The following is a 20000-nucleotide window of genomic DNA, read 5'->3' as shown; positions in this document are numbered from 1 at the left end:
CACACACACACACACACACACACACACACACACACACACACACACACACACACACACACAGAGTTTGTGTACTTGAAGATATTTCTACTGCATCTTCACGTGTTTGCAGCGCTTCCTTCAGGCTTCATCACGGCCGTCTTCACCAGTGGCAAAGGTGAAGGGCTTGTCGTAGCCCATCAGGTGATTGTAGTCCTGCGGGAGGGGGAACTGGTCCGGGTTGACCAGGAGTCCCACCTGGTCCACGTAGAAAGTGGTGAACATCTGGCTGACGTCGGGGATGAGGACGCTGCGCTGGTGGAACGCGTTCTTCTTCTCGCGGAGGAACACGCTGTAGGTGACGGCGGTGTAGACGTCCGTTCCGGGGTCGTGGTACAGGCGCACCACGTACCCCTTGGTGAAGAAGTGAAGCAGAGCCGGCGTCAAGAAGGTGAAGAAGCCGACGACTCCGCAGAACGCAACCTGCAGGGCCAGACTCTGGCCTGCCAGCGTGCTGTTGAGCAGGATGTGAGGCATGAGGAGCAGACTGGCGCCAGACGTAGAGTAGGAGAATACCTTCACACCTGCAACAGCGGGACAAGAGTCAAACGCCATCCAGACAGTTATTACATAGTAATAAACACCATCCTTCCAATTGCATTTGGTTTAATTAGCTGTGACAGCAAGAAGCAATCTGATTGGCTGAGACTCCAGACATGGTCTTAGTGGGCCACCTACTGGCAGCTCATATGACGGCAGTGGAGCAAGTTAGATTCCAGAAACCCAACCTAGAAGGACGGACCAAACCCCGCCTCCTGCTGGCCAACCCCGGAAGTGACGTTTTTATAGCATCAAGCTAACCATTGGTTCGCCATCTAACGATGCCGTTGGATGATCAAATAAATAAAATCCTACGTTAAAAACTGGATACTTTATGTGAAAATTCAGGACTTAAATTTATATGAAGTGTCTTTGCCAGTAGATGGCGCTAATTTCAGCCAACTTCCCAGGATCCCCTGATGCTTTGCAGCAGCAGGCAAAGTATCCTGGGAAACACAAGTGCGCGAAGGATAGTAGCGGTGCATCCTTGGAATCGGCTAAAACGAGTGCGCATTTCCGAGTGCGCATTTTGAGCGTCCTAAGCACCCTCAGAAAGTGGGAGGAGCCTTCGCGCAGTGCTATGACGCAACTTCCTTTCAAAATGCGCACTTCTAGGATGCAGAACCTGAATTGAGACACAGCACATGTCCACACTTTCCACCTGGTTTGACTGGTGGAGGCATCAGTGCGATGGATAGAACCATGAAAAGCTGGTTTGCAGCAGGAAGCTAGGAAGCTGCTGCTGCTGTGTTGATGATGAAGATGATGATGATGATGATGCTGATGATGATGACAAGTCATTAGATGTGCAGCAAAATTCCTGATTAGCTTTTGTTTTGACAGTTGGGCACACTTCGTTCCCAGCAGTTAGCAGAACCTTCTCACCTCTCACCTCTCAAATTCCCCCACTGGGGCAATAAAGGCAGTCTAGTCTATTCTACTCTATTCTATTGTATAGATTCAGCTGGAGTGAGTCTGGGATGTTGTTTTGTCTCCTCTCAGAATCAAAGTGTTTCCTTCTTTGATGGTTGCTGTTAAGGAAACCCTGCAGAGTTCCCTCTTGTCCCGGGCTGAGCCAGTGCACCTGAAGGCCTCACCTCTGACTGCAGTGGCCAGACTGCCAGTGTAGACCAGCTTCCCATCCTCACTCTTCCCTGCAGTGGACGCACACTGGAGCCGTGGTCTGCTCCACTGCACCTGTTCTCACACACACACACACACACACACACACACACACACACACACACACACACACACACACACACACACACACACACACACACACACACACACACGAGGAAGTTTGCGTCAGTTCTTCTTGACAAAAACCCAACAGTGAACATCACCGTTTAATAACACAACACAACACAACACAGCTGCACAACCAAAGTCAAAAGACACTTCTGGTGGCACAGCAGAGATTCTTCAGAGTGGAACAAGAAGCTGCTGGCTCCACGCAGAACCGGTTTATTCGCGGCCTCAGGGGGTTCCCCGGGCCGTAGTTTGCCCACGCCTGGTTTAGCGACATGGTTGAAAATGTTGAAGTTCTACACTGCAACATTTTGGGTTGTCATTTTACAGTGAATTACTGGCTACACAACCGGCAGGAATCGAGGCCGCCTCCCATTAGAGCGCCTGTGTCAGCGCCGTCAGTCAAAAACCGGAAGTGGTTTCCGATTGGCTACGGTGCAGTCAACCAGAAACAGAAGCACTGCGGTATCTGGGTAAATGTTAACGCAACAACCAATGAAAAAAGCACTTCCACTGCAACCGGCGGCATTCCCTGGAAGTTTTCTTCGGAAACTACGCCTGGATCAGGAGCTGCGCGAGTCACAGAGACCACCGGAGGACGCGCACGCAGCGAGTCAGAAACACTTACACACATCAGCGAAGCATCTTTAGGTTGTTTGAATGACGGGGGTCAATAAATAACAATGGTTTGACTGTGACAGACTGCGGGTTTGTTGTGTTAACGGCTGACCAACGCTAACTAGCTACTAAGCTAACTACAGTAGAAACTGCGTTCTGCTGCTTAGCGCCGAGCTAATACACCTGCTGCTGAAACAGTGTTTACAAAATGAACACTGCTGTTTTCATCGGTCACTTTTTAAAAATCAGGTCATATTTTATGATCACAATCATGTTTGCACGTGACCTTGAAAATGTCAGGACCTGAGCCAAAGTGTTTCAAGTGGGAGCCAACAACACGGATGATTACCGGAGTCCCAAAAAGACCACAAACACTGATACCAAACAACACAATCATCGTCACTCACTCACATTCAATACACAGCAATTCAACAAAGATGTTCTACTTGGTTTAATTGTCGTAAGTTCTGTACGCCTGAGCAGTTATTACAATGACAGTAATTCACTGTGTACTTGCGATTCTTACAGTAATTTACAGTGTTAACACAGAAGTCAGTCTGACCTTCGCAAAATGAACCTGAACGCAACATTTCACTGAGAAACAACCCGGTAAAACACACACACACACACACACACACACACACACACACACACACACACACACACACACACACACACACACACACACACACACACACACACACACCACCGTCCAGTGCTGGCAATCTCCACTGCGCTCCGCGGTGTCAGAGCAGTGCAGTGAATACAGGCGGCACCACATGCACAACGCGGTGCCGTGGCGGAGGTCGATACCTTGAGAAGTGGGCCGCTTGACCTCTTGACCTCATGGAAGCGGTGGAGGTTGCCGCTCACTCCTCTCAGGTAGCTGCGGACGCACGCGCGTGTTGCGACGGAAGCCCGGATGTTGCGCAGGAGCAGCGGAGCCGCAGCGGCGGCGGCAGTCTGCATGATGTTCCGGTTCTACAAACACCTGAGACACCTGGGCCACAATGTCAACGAACCAGGACCACTGCAGGGCTGCTGCTGCATTATTACCACCACCTCTTCTTCTTCTTCTTCCTCTTCCTGCTCCTCCTCTTCTTCGTCGTCTTTCTCCTGCTCTTCTTCGCCAGCTTGAATTACACTTTAAAAGCGAGCTACCGCCACCACGTGGTAGGAAGGCGGAATGCGATGTTGGGGGAAGGCGACAGATAGATAGATAGATAGATAGATAGATAGAGAGATAGACAGACAGATAGATAGATAGATAGATAGATCGATAGACAGATAGACGGATAGATGGATAGACGGATGGCTGGATGGACAGACAGACAGACAGACAGATAGATAAATAGATAGATAGATAGACAGACAGACAGACAGACAGACAGATAGATAGATAGATAGATAGATAGATAGATAGATAGACAGATAGATAGACGGATAGATGGATAGACAGACCGATAGACGGATGGATGGATGGATAGACAGACAGACAGACGGATAGACGCATAGATGGACAGACAGACAGATAGATGGATAGACAGACAGATAGACGGATGGATGGATGGATAGACAGACAGACAGACAGACAGACACTCAGCCAATGGTTGATCAAATCCCTGCTGCTCAACATGAAGGTGCAGAACAGAATATTTGAAAAAAACAACAACAAACAAAAACTCAGAGATGATGATGATGATGAGGAGGAGGAGGAGGAGGAGGAGGAGGAGGAAGATTTTCCTGGCTGATTTTTATCTGATTGTATTTGTTGACTGTTTTTATTGTTTTCTATTGGTTACTTTCAGTCTGCCCCGCTCTTATTGTCACTGTGCACTCTGAGATTTGTCCACAAATGTAAAGTGTGCTCCAATTAAAATGAGTATTATTTATCATGATCATGATGATGATGACTGCAGAGGCTAAGCCTACCGCCTGAAGCCCCTGAAGTGCTTGCTATATGGGCACCTGCTTGTTATTGCAGACCACAACCGTGGCCCAGCGTGCAATCAACTCCTTGGACGCGGCTCCATGGTGCAGACCCGACGCCGTGCCTAGCAACGCGGTCGGGAGCTGTTTTGTGCCCCGCCCATCAGGCAACCTCTGACACCTGTACGGTTGCTCCGACCTGAACGGGTGTGACACCAATTACACTGGAGTGCCACCTAGTGGACAAACACATAATGGCAGAGAATAGCTCTTGCAGTGATGATGATGGTGATGATATTTCTCCTCCTTGTCTTCCTCCTGTGTGAATGGTTGTGTCCCTAATAAAGTGGCCACTGGTCCAGGGTGTCCCCCTGCCTTCACCCAGTGGGAGCAGAGGGTGGATGGATGGAAGGATGGAAGGATGGACGGACGGATGGATGGATGGATGGATGGAAGGATGGATGAGATTTATTATTGATGAAGTGGTTTCTTGTCTTGGCTCTCCTGCTGCACACTGCTGTCTCATCCAATAAGACCTAACAATCAGAGGGACTTTGACCTTTGAGGACGGTGGGTTGACCTTTAGCACCAGGAGGAGACTTTGGCGTCAGCGACCCCTTAAACGAGCCTGCAGAGGAGTCGACAGCCACGGCGACCCTGCTGTCAAAGCCTCACAGACATCCAGGTTTCATGCAAAGGACCTCCACCACTGAGTTGGCAGGATCACTGCATTGATGCTGAAGGTATATTCACTGTACTGGACTACATGCTGTCATAGTGCGACGTCAGACGGGAGAGCAGTCAGAGCCTAAACAGAGTCTTGTTGAGTGAGTGTACGGTACTGCTAGTGGTGGTCAGCACAGACGTCCTGAACCACCAGAGGAGTTTCCCAATGAGTGATGATTTACTTGGCAGTGACTCCTCAGCCAGGGACTCCTCAGCCAGGGACTCACTGCTGGTGTCCTGCTGCTCAATACGGAACCCTCAGAAACCACCAGCTGAATGAGACCGGCTGAGGGACTGGAACATGGTCCTGGACCAGTGCTCATGGAGAAGCTGTTGTTGGCAAGGCAGCCACTGACCTTCAGGTCTGAATGATGATACAGTACAAGTACAGTGTATATATACACACAATGCTACTTGCTAATCATATTGATTTCAGGGGTGACCCTCTTTAGTTGGACCTCGACTGGAGACCATCATACAGTGCAGCATCACAACTAAACTAACCCGGTCCAGTCTGAGAAATGAAGGACATCAATCATCAGAACCTCAGAACCTTCACCATGAACACTGATGAGGGCATAAACTGGCTGCAAAAACTTCCAAAAGCTGTAGCTTTGTTTTTAACTTTTAACAATCATGTTTTACCAACGCAGACTGCACGATGCTCCTGGTGGTCCTGGTCAGGTCCTGGTCAGGACCACCAGAACCAGGACTCAACCTGGCTCACAACATCTGACTTGTGGCTTCACAGACACAGAGACACTGCTGTGATGTAATGAAGTCCTGAGCGAGGCAGGAAGGTGGAAGCTGCGTTCTCAGACCAGTGGCCAGCACAGACCAGTGTGACATCACTTCCTCCAGGTGAGTGTGGGAACTGACAGTGAGATCATTGCTGAACCGATCCTGCCAATGGGATGAAGTGTGAGGCAACAGCGTGAACTTTGATGGAATGACTGAGACGACTCCCCCGCCACTGCATTTTGCTTTACTGTGAATACAGTTTTGGACAATTACAAAAAGTTAATAATAGAATTTCAATAAAAATGAAATTTTAAGGCATAACACAATTGTATATACATATATATACACATTGCAGGTATTCTACGGAATGAATGGATTTAAAGGGATTAAAAGGTGCACTGGTTGCATGGCATGCGGCTCCTGCGTCAGGCGTCACTCGCTCTTCTGGGCGCGGCCCTTGAACGTGTCCATGAGGTTGAAGGCTCCCAGGTAGTGGCCCAGCAGGACGCCCAGCTTCATGGGCAGGATGCTGCGGAACACACAAGCACGTCAACCAGCCTCTAGAGTAACACACTGCAAAGTCAACCAGGCTAAGGGATCGAATGTTGCAGTGTTTCAGCCTCAGCGCTCGCTGGTCTTTGCAGTGTGGACCAGCACGTCAGGGGCTCCACTGGTACCTGGCACTGCTAGCACTGCCAGAATGAAGTCATCATGCAAAAAGGTTTTAAGATGTACAGTTGCAGTGATAATGTTTCAAGATTAAAGTCACATCATGAATATAAACTATACTATATTTATATACATCTGGATGTTTATATTGATACATCCCATGTGCTTATGTGTGTCCTTCTGTACTTCTATATTTTAATTACTTCTTTAAATATACATTACAAATATATCCTGGCCGCTGTCGCCCCCTGCTGGTCTGGAGGATGAGTTGGGTTTCCTCTGCCTTGAGATGTTGGTTGTGATTTAGCCAGTGTACAATTAAAACTCTATTGATTGATGGTACTGGCTCCTCCCTCCCACAGTGGCAGGACTGAAGGTCTAAAACCAGTAACCTGAAGGTTGTGATGTGGTCCAGCTGAGGAGACGTGGACCTACTTCTTCAGAGCCGTGATGATGTACATGGTCCTGGGCATCAGCAGGTACGTCTGGTCCGTCAGCACCGCCTGAATGATCTTCCTGGCCACGTAGTCCGGTTCTAGAATTGGCAGCACTCTAGGCCACCTGGTGGGAGACACACACACACACACACACACAGCAGAGGATGAGGAACCCAGGGAGCTCATCGACCTTCTCCTTCCAGAGAAGCTGGTGACTCCTCCTCCTGGGAGAACCGCTTATGGCATCGCTGGTCCATGGCTTCATGTTTCACACGTACTGCACTTTCTGACACGGTCTAGACCATGAGCGCACTCATTCAGTCACGCTGTCTAAAGCAGGAAGGAAGAGACAAAGTGCTGAGACATTGAGTTTCATGGGCGTCGGTCGGTAAAAGGAAAAAACGCACTGATGAAACATTAAAGAGCTCCCCGGCCCAGAGAGCTCCTGGTGGTAACATGGTGCAACTGTGGTGAAGGACTCCTCGCATGCCTGCGTCTCATGCTAGGATACCTGTGACGTGTGTCAAGTGTTTGTCTGGAATGATCTTCTACATGCATGGATCACACCAGGGGAGTTGAAGTTAATGGTTGATGAATTCAGTCATTCATTCAGCGTTGAAGCAGCCGTGACTGCGCAGTGAAAAAACTGCATTACAAATCCTGCAGCCCGGGGGGCGGCAGTCCTCTAGAACTGAATCCAGTGATGGTGCCGCAACAGCAGCAGCAGCAGCAGCAGCAGCAGCAGCAGCAAGGGACTCACTTGGTCTGACAGCCGTCAAACATGCCGGTGTTGATGAAGTAGGGGCAGACCACGGTGGTCTTCACTCCGGTCTTGCCCAAGGCCAGCAGCTCCAGACCCACCGACTCTGCAAAGCCCACTGCAGCGAACTTACTGGCACAGTAGTCTGCAACAGCACAGGAGGAGAGCCAGCAGTCACTGTCACACTGTCACTGTGTTGCATGCCATGCAGTAGTGCAGTGGTGCTGGAGGAGTCCTACCAGCCAGTCCATTGACTCCGATGAGTCCTGCAGAGCTGGCGATGCTGACCAGGTGGCCGTGGTCGTTGGCCATCATGGCTGGCAGGAACGCCTTGTAGGTCTGAGGACGGGACACACACACACACACACACACAGGACAGGCAGTCAAGAACCTCAGCAGGTCTGGCTCAGTCTTCTTCATCCGTTGATGATGACAACAACAAAGCAGCAGCAGCAGCAGCAGCAGCAGCAACAATAATCTGAAATCCAAGTTCATATCTGCGTCCTTGGAGACACCTGGAGGTTTCTGCTGCTGCTGCTGCTGCTGCTGCTGCTCAGTCTCGTCCTGGAGCTCAGCTCAGCTCACTCACTCACTCACTCAATGGGCTCTTTGTTGTCCACCTACTCACCCAGAAGTGGGCCTGAGTGTTGACCTCCATGGTCTTCTCCACCAGGGAGTCTGGAGCGTCCATGAACTTCTTGCCCGTCACAATGCCAGCGTTGTTCACCAGGATGTTGACGTCGCCCACCTCTCGCTTCACCTGCACAGCAGCGCAGACCGCAGGGGTTTCAGCAGCGGGGTCAAACTCTGGCCCGCGGGGCCAAATTTGGCCCGCAGTGTCAGGATCGTACTGCTGGACCCCCACAGTGTAATACTACAAATCCCAGAATGCCCTGCTGCTCCATCAGGACAGGACCTTCATTGAAGGCCATCATTATTATTATTATTATGATGATGACTTGATGGTTGTTTTTTATCATTATTAAATGTTTTATCGGGCGGTGGAAAAAGCTTCCTGTTGAAATTTGTTGAGTTTTTTATTTTATTTGAAATTTGATTCTTCATGTGTGCGCTGTTAAAAGCTTCTCTGTTCTATCTGGAGGAAGATCTTTGCAATAAATGTCAACGTTGGATGGAGACTTGGTCCGAGTTGGACATCTTGGTCCCCCCAGTGTAAAAGCCACCGGAGACAGAAGGGAAAAGAAGAAGAGCCCAGCAGACTGACAGCAGTCACCATGCTACCAAGGCGGTGACCTCTGACCTTGTCGGCCACTTTGTAGACCTCAGCCTTGTCACTGCAGTCACACAGGTAGTGGAAGACCCTCCTGGCTCCGCACTGTCCGGCCAGTCTGGCCGTCTCCTTCATCCCCTCCTGGTTGATGTCCCACAGCACCAGCACCGTGTCCAGAGCCGCAAACTCCTGAGCCATCAGGCGTCCGATGCCACTGCCGGCCCCGGTGATCAACACCACCTGGCCGCTGATGTTCTTCCTCCTCCGGGGAACCACCATGAAGACCAGGGACTCCAGACTGAACCATATGGACAAGAGAAGGACTTGGACTGTTTCCAGAAGGAACTGCATGGTGGACCTGAGGAAGGGACTGAAGAGAGACAGAGAGAGATGGTGCAGTGACTCAGTCTGTTCCAAGCCAGTCTGACCTGGGGACCCGGGACACTTTTCGCACCTCAAAACCTGCGAGCCACATTGGAGAGTTTTTTTCCGAGCCGAGTTGTTTCCACCAGCAGCAGTTTCTATTATTAAGGCCATGTTGAGGTTTGGAGCAGTGCCAGGGGTGTTGGAAACACAGCTGCTGAGGTCCCCAGTGTAAACACATCAGTGATGACCATGTACACAAAGCACTTGTCCGCATTCAATGAGCTCAACAATACAAAACTCCACTAATGTTTACGTGTCAACGACAGTTTTGGCTGGCTTGCAGTTTACATGCATGCTCAGGCCACTGCAGCACTGCGGCTGCAGTTGCAGATCCCAGCCATGTCCATTAGGAAGCGAAGGAATATGCATGGTTATACAATCAGTGATATGAGTATGTTTGAATAAGTCAATGTCTTCTTAAAGCTGGGTAACCTATGCAGAACGCACTCCGTGAGGTTCCGTGCAGAGTCACATGATACCTAAGAGAGTGACCTCAGGTGACCTGCGGTACCGGGCCCAGAGAGAGGATCCAGCGTCTCCCTACCAAGCATCTGCACCTCGGACCTCAGCCTACATCTGGGAGCAAAGCCAGCGGCAACATCCAATGAGGCTGCGGCGCGGAGACCAGACAGCCAATCAGAGGAGGGCGTCGTCTGAGCGCACCAGCAAGGACAGCTGGATCTTCTCTGTGTAAAGAGACCGAGCAGGGGACACAGGTTCAGTCAGACTTCAGGAGCTGGTGGCTCCACCCACAGCTCTGCACATTTGGATTCTGAACTTGCATCCTAAAGATAAACCCAGCTGGATAGAAGCAGTATGGTCTCATTCCATAGCACCTACAGAAAATATACATGCATATGTACTTTATATCGATCGATCACGCAGTCTGAACGGCCAGTAAACCACGAGCTTGTTGCAGTTGGGTGCCAGGTGCATGTATGAATGTGAGGCCCAGACCAGGCAGCACCGTCTCTGATGCATCTTCACCCTGCAGGTCCTCTTATTATTATCATTATTATTATTATTATTATTATTGTTATTATTATTATTATCATCATTATTATTAATATTATTAATATTATTATTATTGATGCTGCACTTAAAAAAAAAAACACCTACCGACCAATGAGCTTCAGCGAAAGAAACAGGAGAAAGATCGAGTCAATGAGTCCCACTGAGAGTCAATGATTCCAGAGTCAATGACTCCAGAGTCAATGACTCCAGAGTCAATGATTCACAAATTCAAATATTAATCATCAGGAAGAAATATTCATATTGATGTTCACATTCCTAGGTGAGGTTGAGTTGAATTAGTGGAGCAGCACAACATTGAGAAGGTCAAAAACAGCAGAATGCAAGCGCTGCAGATCCTGGTGTCGGGGGGGATGGGGGGGGGTTGCACAGGTGAGGGGGCGGGTGAGCAAGATAAGATAAGCAGTGAAAAACAGTGACACTGCAGAACCTGACTGTGCTGGAGCAGCAGAGGCAGCAGGGGGCAGCAGGAGGCAGCGAGAGGCAGCAGAGGCAGTGAGAGGCAGCAGGAGGCAGCAGAGGCAGGAGGAGGCAGCAGAGGCAGGAGGAGGCAGCAGAGGCAGCACAGGCAGCAGGAGGCAGCGAGAGGCAGGAGGAGGCAGTGAGAGGCAGCAGAGGTAGCGAGAGGCAGCAGAGGCAGCGAGAGGCAGCAGGAGGCAGGAGGAGGCAGGAGGAGGCAGCAGAGGCAGGAGGAGGCAGCAGAGGCAGGAGGAGGCAGGAGGAGGCAGCAGAGGCAGGAGGAGGCAGCAGAGGCAGGAGGAGGCAGGAGGAGGCAGCAGAGGTAGCAGAGGCAGCGAGAGGCAGGAGGAGGCAGCAGGAGGCAGGAGGAGGCAGCAGGAGGCAGGAGGAGGCAGCAGAGGCAGGAGGAGGCAGCGAGAGGCAGGAGGAGGCAGCAGAGGCAGGAGGAGGCAGGACGAGGCAGTGAGAGGCAGGAAGAGGCAGGAGGAGGCAGTGAGAGGCAGGAGGAGGCAGCAGAGGCAGGAGGAGGCAGCAGAGGCAGGAGGAGGCAGGAGGAGGCAGCAGCAGGAGGCAGCAGGAGGCAGCGAGAGGCAGCAGGAGGCAGCAGGAGGAGGCAGCAGAGGCAGGAGGAGGCAGAGAGAGGCAGGAGGAGGCAGAGAGAGGCAGGAGGAGGCGGCGAGAGGCAGGAGGAGGCAGCGAGAGGCAGGAGGAGGCAGGAGGAGGCAGGAGGAGGCAGGAGGAGGCAGCAGGAGACAGGAGGAGGCAGCAGGAGGAGGCAGGAGGAGGCAGAGAGAGGCAGCGAGAGGCAGGAGGAGGCAGGAGGAGGCAGCGAGAGGCAGCGAGAGGCAGGAGGAGGCAGCAGGAGACAGGAGGAGGCAGGAGGAGGCAGCAGGAGGAGGCAGCAGGAGGCAGCAGGAGGACTCTGGTGTGGTGCTGCAGCTGCAGGAAGCAACACCAGCTTCCTGCTTTGTGTGGTTGTCAAATATTTGCAGCGTCCATTTTTTTTCCATCCTCGCGTCTTTGGACAAACTCAATCTTCCAGTCAGACGTCTCTCCAAGAGGTTTGCCAGGAGCAGAAACAGCGAGCAGCCTCAGGCCACCACAAACACTGCAATGCAAACTGATCTTCATGCTCACGCCCACAAAGTTGTTCTACAATGTTCCCTCCACACGACAGTGAAATTGGCCAATTAGCTGCAATGTTCACCTCGTCAACTGAACACGGTTCTTGTCATATCTCCTAGAACCACACAGGTCCAGGATTCCTGCGTCAACTACGAGGTCTGAGCACAGAGCAACTCCGAGGTCTGAGCACAGCTCCAGGGCAGTGAACGCAACACACAACAGGCAAAGGTCCACGGAGACTCACAACAGCCAGCTGCCGCAGCAGGAACACAACAACGGTTCCATCAGGTGTTCCACGCCTGCTCTGCCCCCGACGTCGAGGCAGCCTCGAGTCGACCAATCAGGCATCAGGAGGACGAACGTATCAAGCGAATGTGTGATCAGTCAAACTGGGACACTGCAGCATCACAGCAGGTCCGCAATCACCATGTTACACTGCGAGACACAGGTGCAGTGTAGCCCAGGGGGTGGGCAAACTACGGCCCGGGGGCCATATGCAGCCCATCGAGATTTTTAATTCGGCCCTTCAGCCCAACTTGAAGAAATGACATCAACAGCCAGTGAGTCATCAAACAGCTGCATCTCCTCCATGGTCCCAGTGGTTCTGGTTGGTTCTAAGAGCTAAACACCCTGGTGGTTCTGGGTAGTTCTAGATTGTCCTCGATGGTTCTGGGTGGTTCTAAGAGCGAAACACCCTGGTGGTCCTGGATGGTTCTGACTGGTTATAAGAGCTCAACACCCTGGTGGTTCTGGATGGTTCTGATTGGTTCTAGATTGTCCTTGATGGTTCTGGGTGGTTCTAAGAGCTAAACACCCTGGTGGTTCTGGATGGTTCTGGATAGTTGTGACTGGTTCTAAGAGCTCAACACCCTTGTGGTTCTGGATGGTTCTGATTGGTTCTAGATTGTCCTCGATGGTTCTGGGTGGTTCTAAGAGCTAAACACCCTGGTGGTTCTAGATTGTCCTCGATGGTTCTGGGTGGTTCTAAGAGCCAAACACCCTGGTGGGGCTTCAAAGACACTGATTTGCTTTGCTTCATTTTCCAGTGACATTCCAGCAACATGTGTTCACCAGAACACTCCCTCCCTCCCTTCATCTGCTGCTGCTCCGCTACCCCCGCTGTGGCTCACTGTGGAAGCCACCAGTCCAGCGGTTTGCCCACCACTGGCTCGGTAGAGCCTCTGATATGAACACTGGGAATGCAGGCAGAGATATTGTGGGCTCTATTAACAGAATCAACAGGCTTATCATGGCCCGAGGCGCCGGCAGCTCAACCGGAGCACGGACTTTAGCACGGACTTTAGCATTCCTGCCAACCGCAGCTTTTTGATGACCTCTACTGGGACAAACAGGGAACAGAAGTCGTGTGGTGATAAGAACACGAGCTCTCCAGAGGGAGGTGTTGCTGCTGCTGTTGCATAATAATGCTGATTCTTTATTTATTTTCCAACTTATTTGCATCAAACTTTTTTTTATTTGTTCTTTAGGGTTTTAACAGCGTCTATATTATAACTATAACTCACTACATTACATTTGTCTTGGGTTATGTAATTAGATTGAGCTTGCAAAAACTGCATTTTATACCTCTAGACTGTGCTTCTCCCAGAGAAGTCCTAGGATTGGTCGATTTCTCTCAGAACCTCAGAAGGAAACAAGAACGCCTTTCACCAACCTAGTTAGAGCGGCGGTGTCAAGCTCTGGCCCGCTGGCCAACTCTGGTATTTAGTAGTAGTAGTAGTGGTAGTAGTGGTGGTGGTGGTGGTGGTTGTAGTAGTGGTAGTACACTATTTATTTATTTATTTATTTATTCGAGCATAAAAAGAAGGAAAAGAAATAAAAAGATTCAATAGTAAAAATATGTCAGCCTATTACTCAAGGAAAACAACAACAATAACAACAACAACAACAACAACTGTCCACACCTTTACTATGCTGGCAAGGCAGGGAGCAGGAAGACGTGGTTGACCTGTCCAGTCCTACCGCTGATCACACCAACGCCCTTTAGCTGCTTCTCATTGCCATCCCCATAGAGCGCTCTGCTGCTGAGTCAGCACCAGCATTGGTTGAAGGATAACATTACTCTGACGTCATCAAGGGTTTGTTGTTGTTGTTGTTGTTGTTGTTGTTGTTGTTTTTACTATCAGCCAGTGGAAATTCAAATCCACTGTTAAATTTACTCTTGAATTTGTGTGTGTGTGTGTGTGTGTGTGTGTGTGTGTGTGTGTGTGTGTGTGTGTGTGTGTGTGTGTGACGGGCCGAGTGGCGTTCACGGAACAGCGGCGACTTGGTCACTTTGGAGCGGTGCGGCGCGGTGTGATGGTGGCGGCCGTGAACTCGGCACCCCGCGAGACCTTTGATCGTTACACAAGTGAACCGCACCCCAGTCACAAACAACACACGCATCGCATCGCTCGCCGCTACTTCACAGAGTTGCTGCGTTCAAGTGCCGGACATTGAAAGCGTTGAATTGGTCAGGCAGGAGTAGAGTGCATACATACCGCGCGCTCTGCCGCTGCTGCTGCTGCTGCCGCTGCTGCTGCTCTGGATCCCCGACGAGCGGTTTCCAAACTCTTGTCAAGGAAGAGGCCCAGTTAGTGACTCGATGACTCGGTGAGTCCTGACGCCAGAAGCAGGAGGAGCAGGAGGAGTAGGAGGAGGAGGAGACCCGCCTTTAAACAACGGACTCCAGCCGGATGTATCACGTGAGTCCCCCTCCCCCCTGCGCTCCAGGCAGGCCGGGTCGCGCGCTGATTGGAGGAGGGTGTGTTGTTGTGGGTGACAGGGACAGCGACGACGGCAGGCTGGACAATAAACAGCAGAGCTCTGGAGGAGGAGGAGCTTGGTTTTTCACTCACAGATGGATAGATAGATAGATAGATAGATAGATAGATAGATAGATAGATGTACTGCAGGTTCTTCTTCTCCTCCTCCTTCTTTTATTATTATTATTACTATTATTAGTAGTAGTAGTAGCCATAGCTGCAGTAGTTGCAGTAGTAGTGGTAGTGGTCATAGTAATAGTAGTAGTACTAGTAGTTGCAGTAGTAGTTGCAGTAGTGGTAGTAGTAGTAGTAGTTGCAGTAGTAGTTGCAGTAGTGGTAGTAGTAGTAGTAGTTGCAGTAGTAGTTGCAGTAGTGGTAGTAGTAGTAGTTGCAGTGGTAGTTGCAGTAGTGGTAGTTGCAGTAGTAGTTGCAGTGGTAGTTGCAGTAGTGGTAGTAGTAGTAGTAGTTGCAGTAGTAGTTGCAGTAGTGGTAGTAGTAGTAGTTGCAGTGGTAGTTGCAGTAGTGGTAGTTGCAGTAGTAGTTGCAGTGGTAGTTGCAGTAGTGGTAGTAGTAGTAGTTGCAGTGGTAGTTGCAGTAGTGGTAGTAGTAGTTGCAGTAGTAGTTGCAGTAGTTGCAGTAGTAGTTGCAGTAGTAGTTGCAGTAGTTGCAGTGGTAGTTGCAGTAGTAGTAGTTGCAGTAGTAGTAGTTGCAGTAGTAGTAGCAGTAGTAGTTGCAGTAGTTGTAGTAGTAGTTGCAGTAGTAGTTGCAGTAGTTGCAGTAGTAGTTGCAGTAGTAGTGGCAGTAGCAGTAGTAGTTGCAGTAGTAGTTGCAGTAGTTGCAGTAGTAGTTACAGTAGTAGTTGCAGTAGTTGCAGTAGTAGTTGCAGTAGTCACAGTAGTAGTTGCAGTAGTAGTAGTTGCAGTAGTTACAGTAGTAGTTGCAGTAGTTGCAGTAGTAGTTACAGTAGTAGTTGCAGTAGTTGCAGTAGTTGCAGCAGTAGTTGCAGTAGTAGTTGCAGTAGTTGCAGTAGTAGTTGCAGTAGTTGCAGCAGTAGTTGCAGTAGTAGTTGCAGTAGTTGCAGTAGTAGTTGCAGTAGTTGCAGCAGTAGTTGCAGTAGTAGTTGCAGTAGTTGCAGTAGTAGTGTCTGAATGCCTTTTCAAACAGAACTATAATCCCAGTTGCCAGGTGGTTGTGAGTTATTTTCATGGCTTTTTGTTTGTTAGGTTTTTTGGTTGTGTGGTCTTGGTGGTTTCCTCTGTGCATCGTCTTGTTTTGGTCGACTGGACGGCCGGCGAACACTGCACCCCCCCGCCCCCCACACACACACACACACACACACACCCTGCAGACACCACTGCGTCCTCTCCTGGCACCTCAGGGAGCTCAGAAGATCTCTGAAGAAGTGTGGTGGTTGTCCTCTGTGGTTCCTGCTAGTGACGTGTCAAAGCTCACAGGGACCACTGCAGTCTGGGAGCAGTGTTCAGCCACGGTCCAGGAGGTGGACTCTGTGCTGGAGGAGAGCCTTTGCTCCACTGATAACAGCAGATACCTGCCAGCGCACGACAGGGCGTGGCCACTGCATTGTGAGTGTGAGCAGTGTCAGATTACCGACTTACTTACTCACGCCTATTACCCCACCTGGGTCCTGAGCCAGCGCCTCCTGCTGTCCACAAGTGTGGCTCGTCATCTTGCCGTCTGCCTCCAAGTCTCTGCTCCGGGTGTTTGGTGCTCGCCCTCTCTTTCTCCACTGGAGTGACGCTCTTGTGGTGTTTGAGGCTGGAGGAGGAGAGTGGCCTCTCCACCTCCTCTGCTGGTTGAGGATCTCCTCCTCTGCTGGTTGAGGATCTCCACCTCCTCTGCTGGTTGAGGATCTCCACCTCCTCTGCTGGTTGAGGATCTCCACCTCTGCTGGTTTAGGATCTCCTCCTCCTCTGCTGGTTGAGGATCTCCTCCTCTGCTGGTTCTCTGGGTTCCAGAGAGCAGACTGGCAGTCCAGCCAGAGGCCGGAGCATGAACACAAGCACTTTGTGATTTATTCTCTATTTTTAAAATGATGCAAAAGCATTTAGACTATTAGTATATTGAATAAACAGTAATCAACTCGTCTCTGTTTAAACCAGTCTAAACCAGTTTAAACCAATTTAAACCAGTCTAAACCAGAATCTCAGCCTCCTTTGTGACTGCAAAAAAAAAACAACCCTGAGTTTGAATGAGTGCAGCTGCGGCCAATTACTGCGACAGCTAATACTAATATGATTAATACTGCTAATATTACTGTGAATAGGATCAGTCCCACCAAGCCCCAACCAGGAATTCACCTCCTCAACCAAGGACCAGGGGGCACCAGTGAGCCATGATGGAGCGTGAAGAGCTATGACTCTGCTCAGATCTCCTCGTTTAACACACGCATGTGTGTGTGTGTGTGTGTGTGTGTGTGTGTGTGTGTTGTGATGCTGTTGGTCAGTTCATTAGAGTCCAGCTGTTGATGACTGCTATTGTCTTGCTTTACAATGCATTCCCATGCAGATGACGATGTCATCGGCGTAGATGTGGATGCTGGATAACTCAGTGGTCCACCTGACTGGGAGATCAGTGACTCCCAGCAGAGTCTCCAGTGCTGTGCCTCAATTCAGGGTCTGCATCCTTGAAGTACGCGAAGGCTCCTCCCAATTCCCGAGGGTGCTGAGGACGCTCGGAATGCGTACTGGGAAATACGCACTCGTTTTAGCCGATTCCAAGGCTGCACCGCTACTATCCTTCACGCACTTGTGTATCCCGTGATGCTTTGCGTGCTGCTGCAAAGCTTCGTGGGATCCTGGGAAGTCAGCTGAAATTAGCGCCATCTACTGGCAAAGACACAATGTATAAATTTAAGGATTGAAGTTTCACATAAAGTATCCAGTTTTTAACGTAGGATTTTATTTATTTGATCATCCAACGGCATCGTTAGATGGCGAACCAGTGGTTAGCTTGATACTATAAAAACGTCACTTCCGGGGTTGGCCAGCAGGAGGGAATGGCGGTGACGGAACGAGGAAATACGCCGAAGGCTAGACCGTCCCGAGTGGTTACCGGGGAGGCGGGGTTTGGTCCGTCCTTCTAGGCCGGGAACTCTAAGAACGCTTCCTTCAGATGGAGGACACTCTGTCTGAAGGATGCAGAGCCTGGATTGAGACACAGCACTGGTATGTGTGTGTGTGTGTGTGTGTGTGTGTGTGTGTGTGTGTGTGTGTGTGTGTGTGTGTGTGTGTGGAGGGACTTCATGGCTCCAGGGGGCAGCAGAGAGACACAGTGTGTCTGAGAACTGCAGGTGTGGCTCTTTCTCATGGACTTGCTCGACCGTCATTTCTCCTTCATGACCTCCCTGACGCAATCAACTGCAAACTACACAATATTCTATATTATTCTACAATATTCATTTCTATGCTGACGATACAAAACTGCTGCTGCTGCTGCTTCCTTCTTGGACGCAGCCGTCAGTTGGAACTAATTCACAGGTGCGCCTTGACGACTTACTGACGTCCCACCTCTTGACCAAACTACTGTTATTCATTCAAGCAGCTTTGAAACCTTGAATGTGACAGAGATCGTCCGCTGCCCGACGGCGCCGCTCCATCAGTAATTTGTTTCAATAAATTCCCGGTACGTGACGATGCGAACCAAGTCCAAACACAGGTGTTTTGTGTAGGTCTTTATTTTTTTGTGGAATCATCATTCGAAGGAAACGAAGGAAAGGATGAACGATACAAAGCCAGAGAAAGCACTTTAATCAGTGGAACATTTGATTGAGACCAGTTGGGGGACTATCGGTCGCTGGAGGATCTCCTCAGGGACCTCCAGGACCTGGAGGATCTCCTCAGGGACCTCCAGGTCCTGCTAGTCCATGAAGCCCCCGTACCTCTTTTGCAGCAGCTCGTCCTGGCCCTCCCAGGCCCTCTTCATGTTCTTGCCGTTGTCCTGCAGCCACTCGGGTCGACCCACTCGCCTCATGAAGCCTCCGTAGCGCTTGCTGAGGTCCCGCCCGCCCACCTCCCCGTCCAGAACCTCCTCCTTCTGTCCTGCCGGGTCTCCTCGACGCATGAAGCCTCCGTACCTCTTCACCTCCTCCACCCCCCCATCCAGAACCTCCTCCTTCTGTCCCGCCGGGTCTCCTCGACGCATGAAGCCTCCGTACCTCTTCACCTCCTCCACCTCCCCATCCAGAACCTCCTCCTTCTGTCCCGCCGGGTCTCCTCGACGCATGAAGCCTCCGTACCTCTTCACCTCCTCCCCCCCCCCGGGACCTCCCTTCTCCTCCTCCTGCTCGCTCTTGGCCGCCGCCGCCGCGTTCAGGTACTTGAGTATTTCAGCACCGAGGTGTTCCTCGGGGTCTTCGGGCCGGGCCGAGGTGGCGGCGCTGCGACGGGCCATGAAGCCGCCGTAGCGCTTCATGAAGCCGCCGTACCTCTTGGACGCCCCCCCGTCCTCCCGGTCGCCGGCGACGCTCCCTCGCTCCTCTGCTCCTCCTCGCTGTGGAGGAGCGCCGAGGAGGAGGCGCTTCTCCTCTTCGAGGAGGTCCTGGCACAGCTGCAGCTTCTGCTGGTCCAACTCGCCCTTGCACTGCACGGAGCACGTCTGCAAAAACAGAGACGGACGTCACGCTGAAAGCAAGCGACAGCGCTTCCTCTCTTCTTCTGGGAAATCCAACAAGGCTTCACCAAACTACCAAACTACCACGTGTTGGACTGAGTGAGAGGATGGGATTCTGTCTGTCCATCCTGCTGAGGCTCAGATGACAAAATGAATATTGATCTCTCTCTCTCTCTGTCTCTCTGTCTCTCTCTCCCTCTCGCTGTCTCTCCCTCTCTCCCTCCCTCTCTCTCTCTCTCCGTCCCTCCTCCTCTCTCTCTCTCTCCACCCCTCTCTCTCTCTCTCCCTCACTCCCTCTCTCTCTCTCTCTCCCTCCCTCCCTCTCTCTCTCTCCCCCCTCTCTCTCTCTCTATCCCTCCCTCTCTCTCTCTCCCTCCCTCTCCCTCTCACTCTCTCTCTCCCTCCCTCCCTCCCTCCCCTCTCTCTCTCTCTCTCCCTCCATATAAAAGATGATGCAAGGCCAAGGCAGGAACCACACTGCACTCCTTACTTGTTCATGTTTATGGTCTCTTGTGGGTGTTTTTGTTCATTGGGTTGTTTTTTTATTTTTTATTTACTTGCTTGATCTTTATTTTATTTTTATTTTATTTTGTTTATCTTTTTTTTTTGTTTGTTTTAATATAAAAAGA

At 50.8% G+C, this 20000-nt stretch overlaps 4 protein-coding genes across 7 annotated transcripts in view; 1 reads left to right on the top strand and 3 right to left on the bottom strand.

Annotated features, from left to right (window-relative positions):
* The window catches only part of tmem70 (transmembrane protein 70), a 3658-nt gene extending 110 nt beyond the window's left edge, over window positions 1-3548 (bottom strand). The window contains exons 1-3 of one of the 3 annotated variants that reach the window (XM_076015498.1): window positions 3259-3548; window positions 1674-1773; window positions 8-560 (exon numbers count right to left, since the gene is read on the bottom strand). In XM_076015498.1, coding sequence (XP_075871613.1) covers window positions 118-560; window positions 1674-1773; window positions 3259-3414 — 699 coding nt within the window. In that variant the 5' untranslated portion in view covers window positions 3415-3548 and the 3' untranslated portion in view covers window positions 8-117. The remainder of the gene's footprint in view (window positions 1-7; window positions 561-1673; window positions 1774-3258) is intronic. The other 2 variants (XM_076015496.1, XM_076015497.1) reach the window with 2 other exon arrangements.
* Window positions 1-20000, top strand: part of LOC142881297 (NLR family CARD domain-containing protein 3-like) — a 160242-nt gene that overhangs the window by 31245 nt on the left and 108997 nt on the right. The window lies entirely within an intron of this gene.
* Window positions 6068-9330, bottom strand: LOC142881308 (epidermal retinol dehydrogenase 2-like). The gene is made up of 6 exons (XM_076015503.1): window positions 8969-9330; window positions 8336-8467; window positions 7947-8046; window positions 7708-7852; window positions 6946-7071; window positions 6068-6370 (listed from the first exon to the last, which is right to left on the bottom strand). The coding sequence occupies exons 1-6, from the start codon at window positions 9287-9289 to the stop codon at window positions 6274-6276; spliced, it is 921 nt and encodes a 306-aa protein (XP_075871618.1). The 5' UTR covers window positions 9290-9330; the 3' UTR covers window positions 6068-6273.
* Window positions 18508-20000, bottom strand: part of LOC142881288 (proenkephalin-A-like) — a 3545-nt gene continuing 2052 nt past the window's right edge. Inside the window, exon 3 of one of the 2 annotated variants that reach the window (XM_076015452.1) lies at window positions 18508-19356. In XM_076015452.1, the coding sequence (XP_075871567.1) occupies window positions 18619-19356 (738 nt within the window). In that variant the 3' untranslated portion in view covers window positions 18508-18618. The remainder of the gene's footprint in view (window positions 19357-20000) is intronic. The other variant, XM_076015451.1, reaches the window with a different exon arrangement.

Source organism: Nelusetta ayraudi, unplaced genomic scaffold (genome assembly GCF_046127955.1).
Source record: "Nelusetta ayraudi isolate G7.1 ecotype Tasmania unplaced genomic scaffold, CSIRO-AGI_Nayr_v1 ptg000190l, whole genome shotgun sequence".
Classification (NCBI taxonomy): domain Eukaryota; kingdom Metazoa; phylum Chordata; class Actinopteri; order Tetraodontiformes; family Monacanthidae; genus Nelusetta; species Nelusetta ayraudi.
Note: the sequence above shows the minus strand (reverse complement) of the source record. Positions and strands in the feature narration are given on the sequence as shown.

Excerpts from the sequence above, each read along its gene's own strand:
- LOC142881308 (XM_076015503.1), bottom strand. The coding sequence starts at position 9,289 with ATGCAGTTCCTTCTGGAAACAGTCCAAGTCCTTCTCTTGTCCATATGG. Across the intron at positions 8,468-8,968 it reads TCTACAAAGTGGCCGACAAG|GTGAAGCGAGAGGTGGGCGA; the intron begins GTCAGAGGTCAC and ends GCTGCTGTGCAG. Across the intron at positions 6,371-6,945 it reads ATCATCACGGCTCTGAAGAA|CATCCTGCCCATGAAGCTGG; the intron begins GTAGGTCCACGT and ends TGTGTTCCGCAG.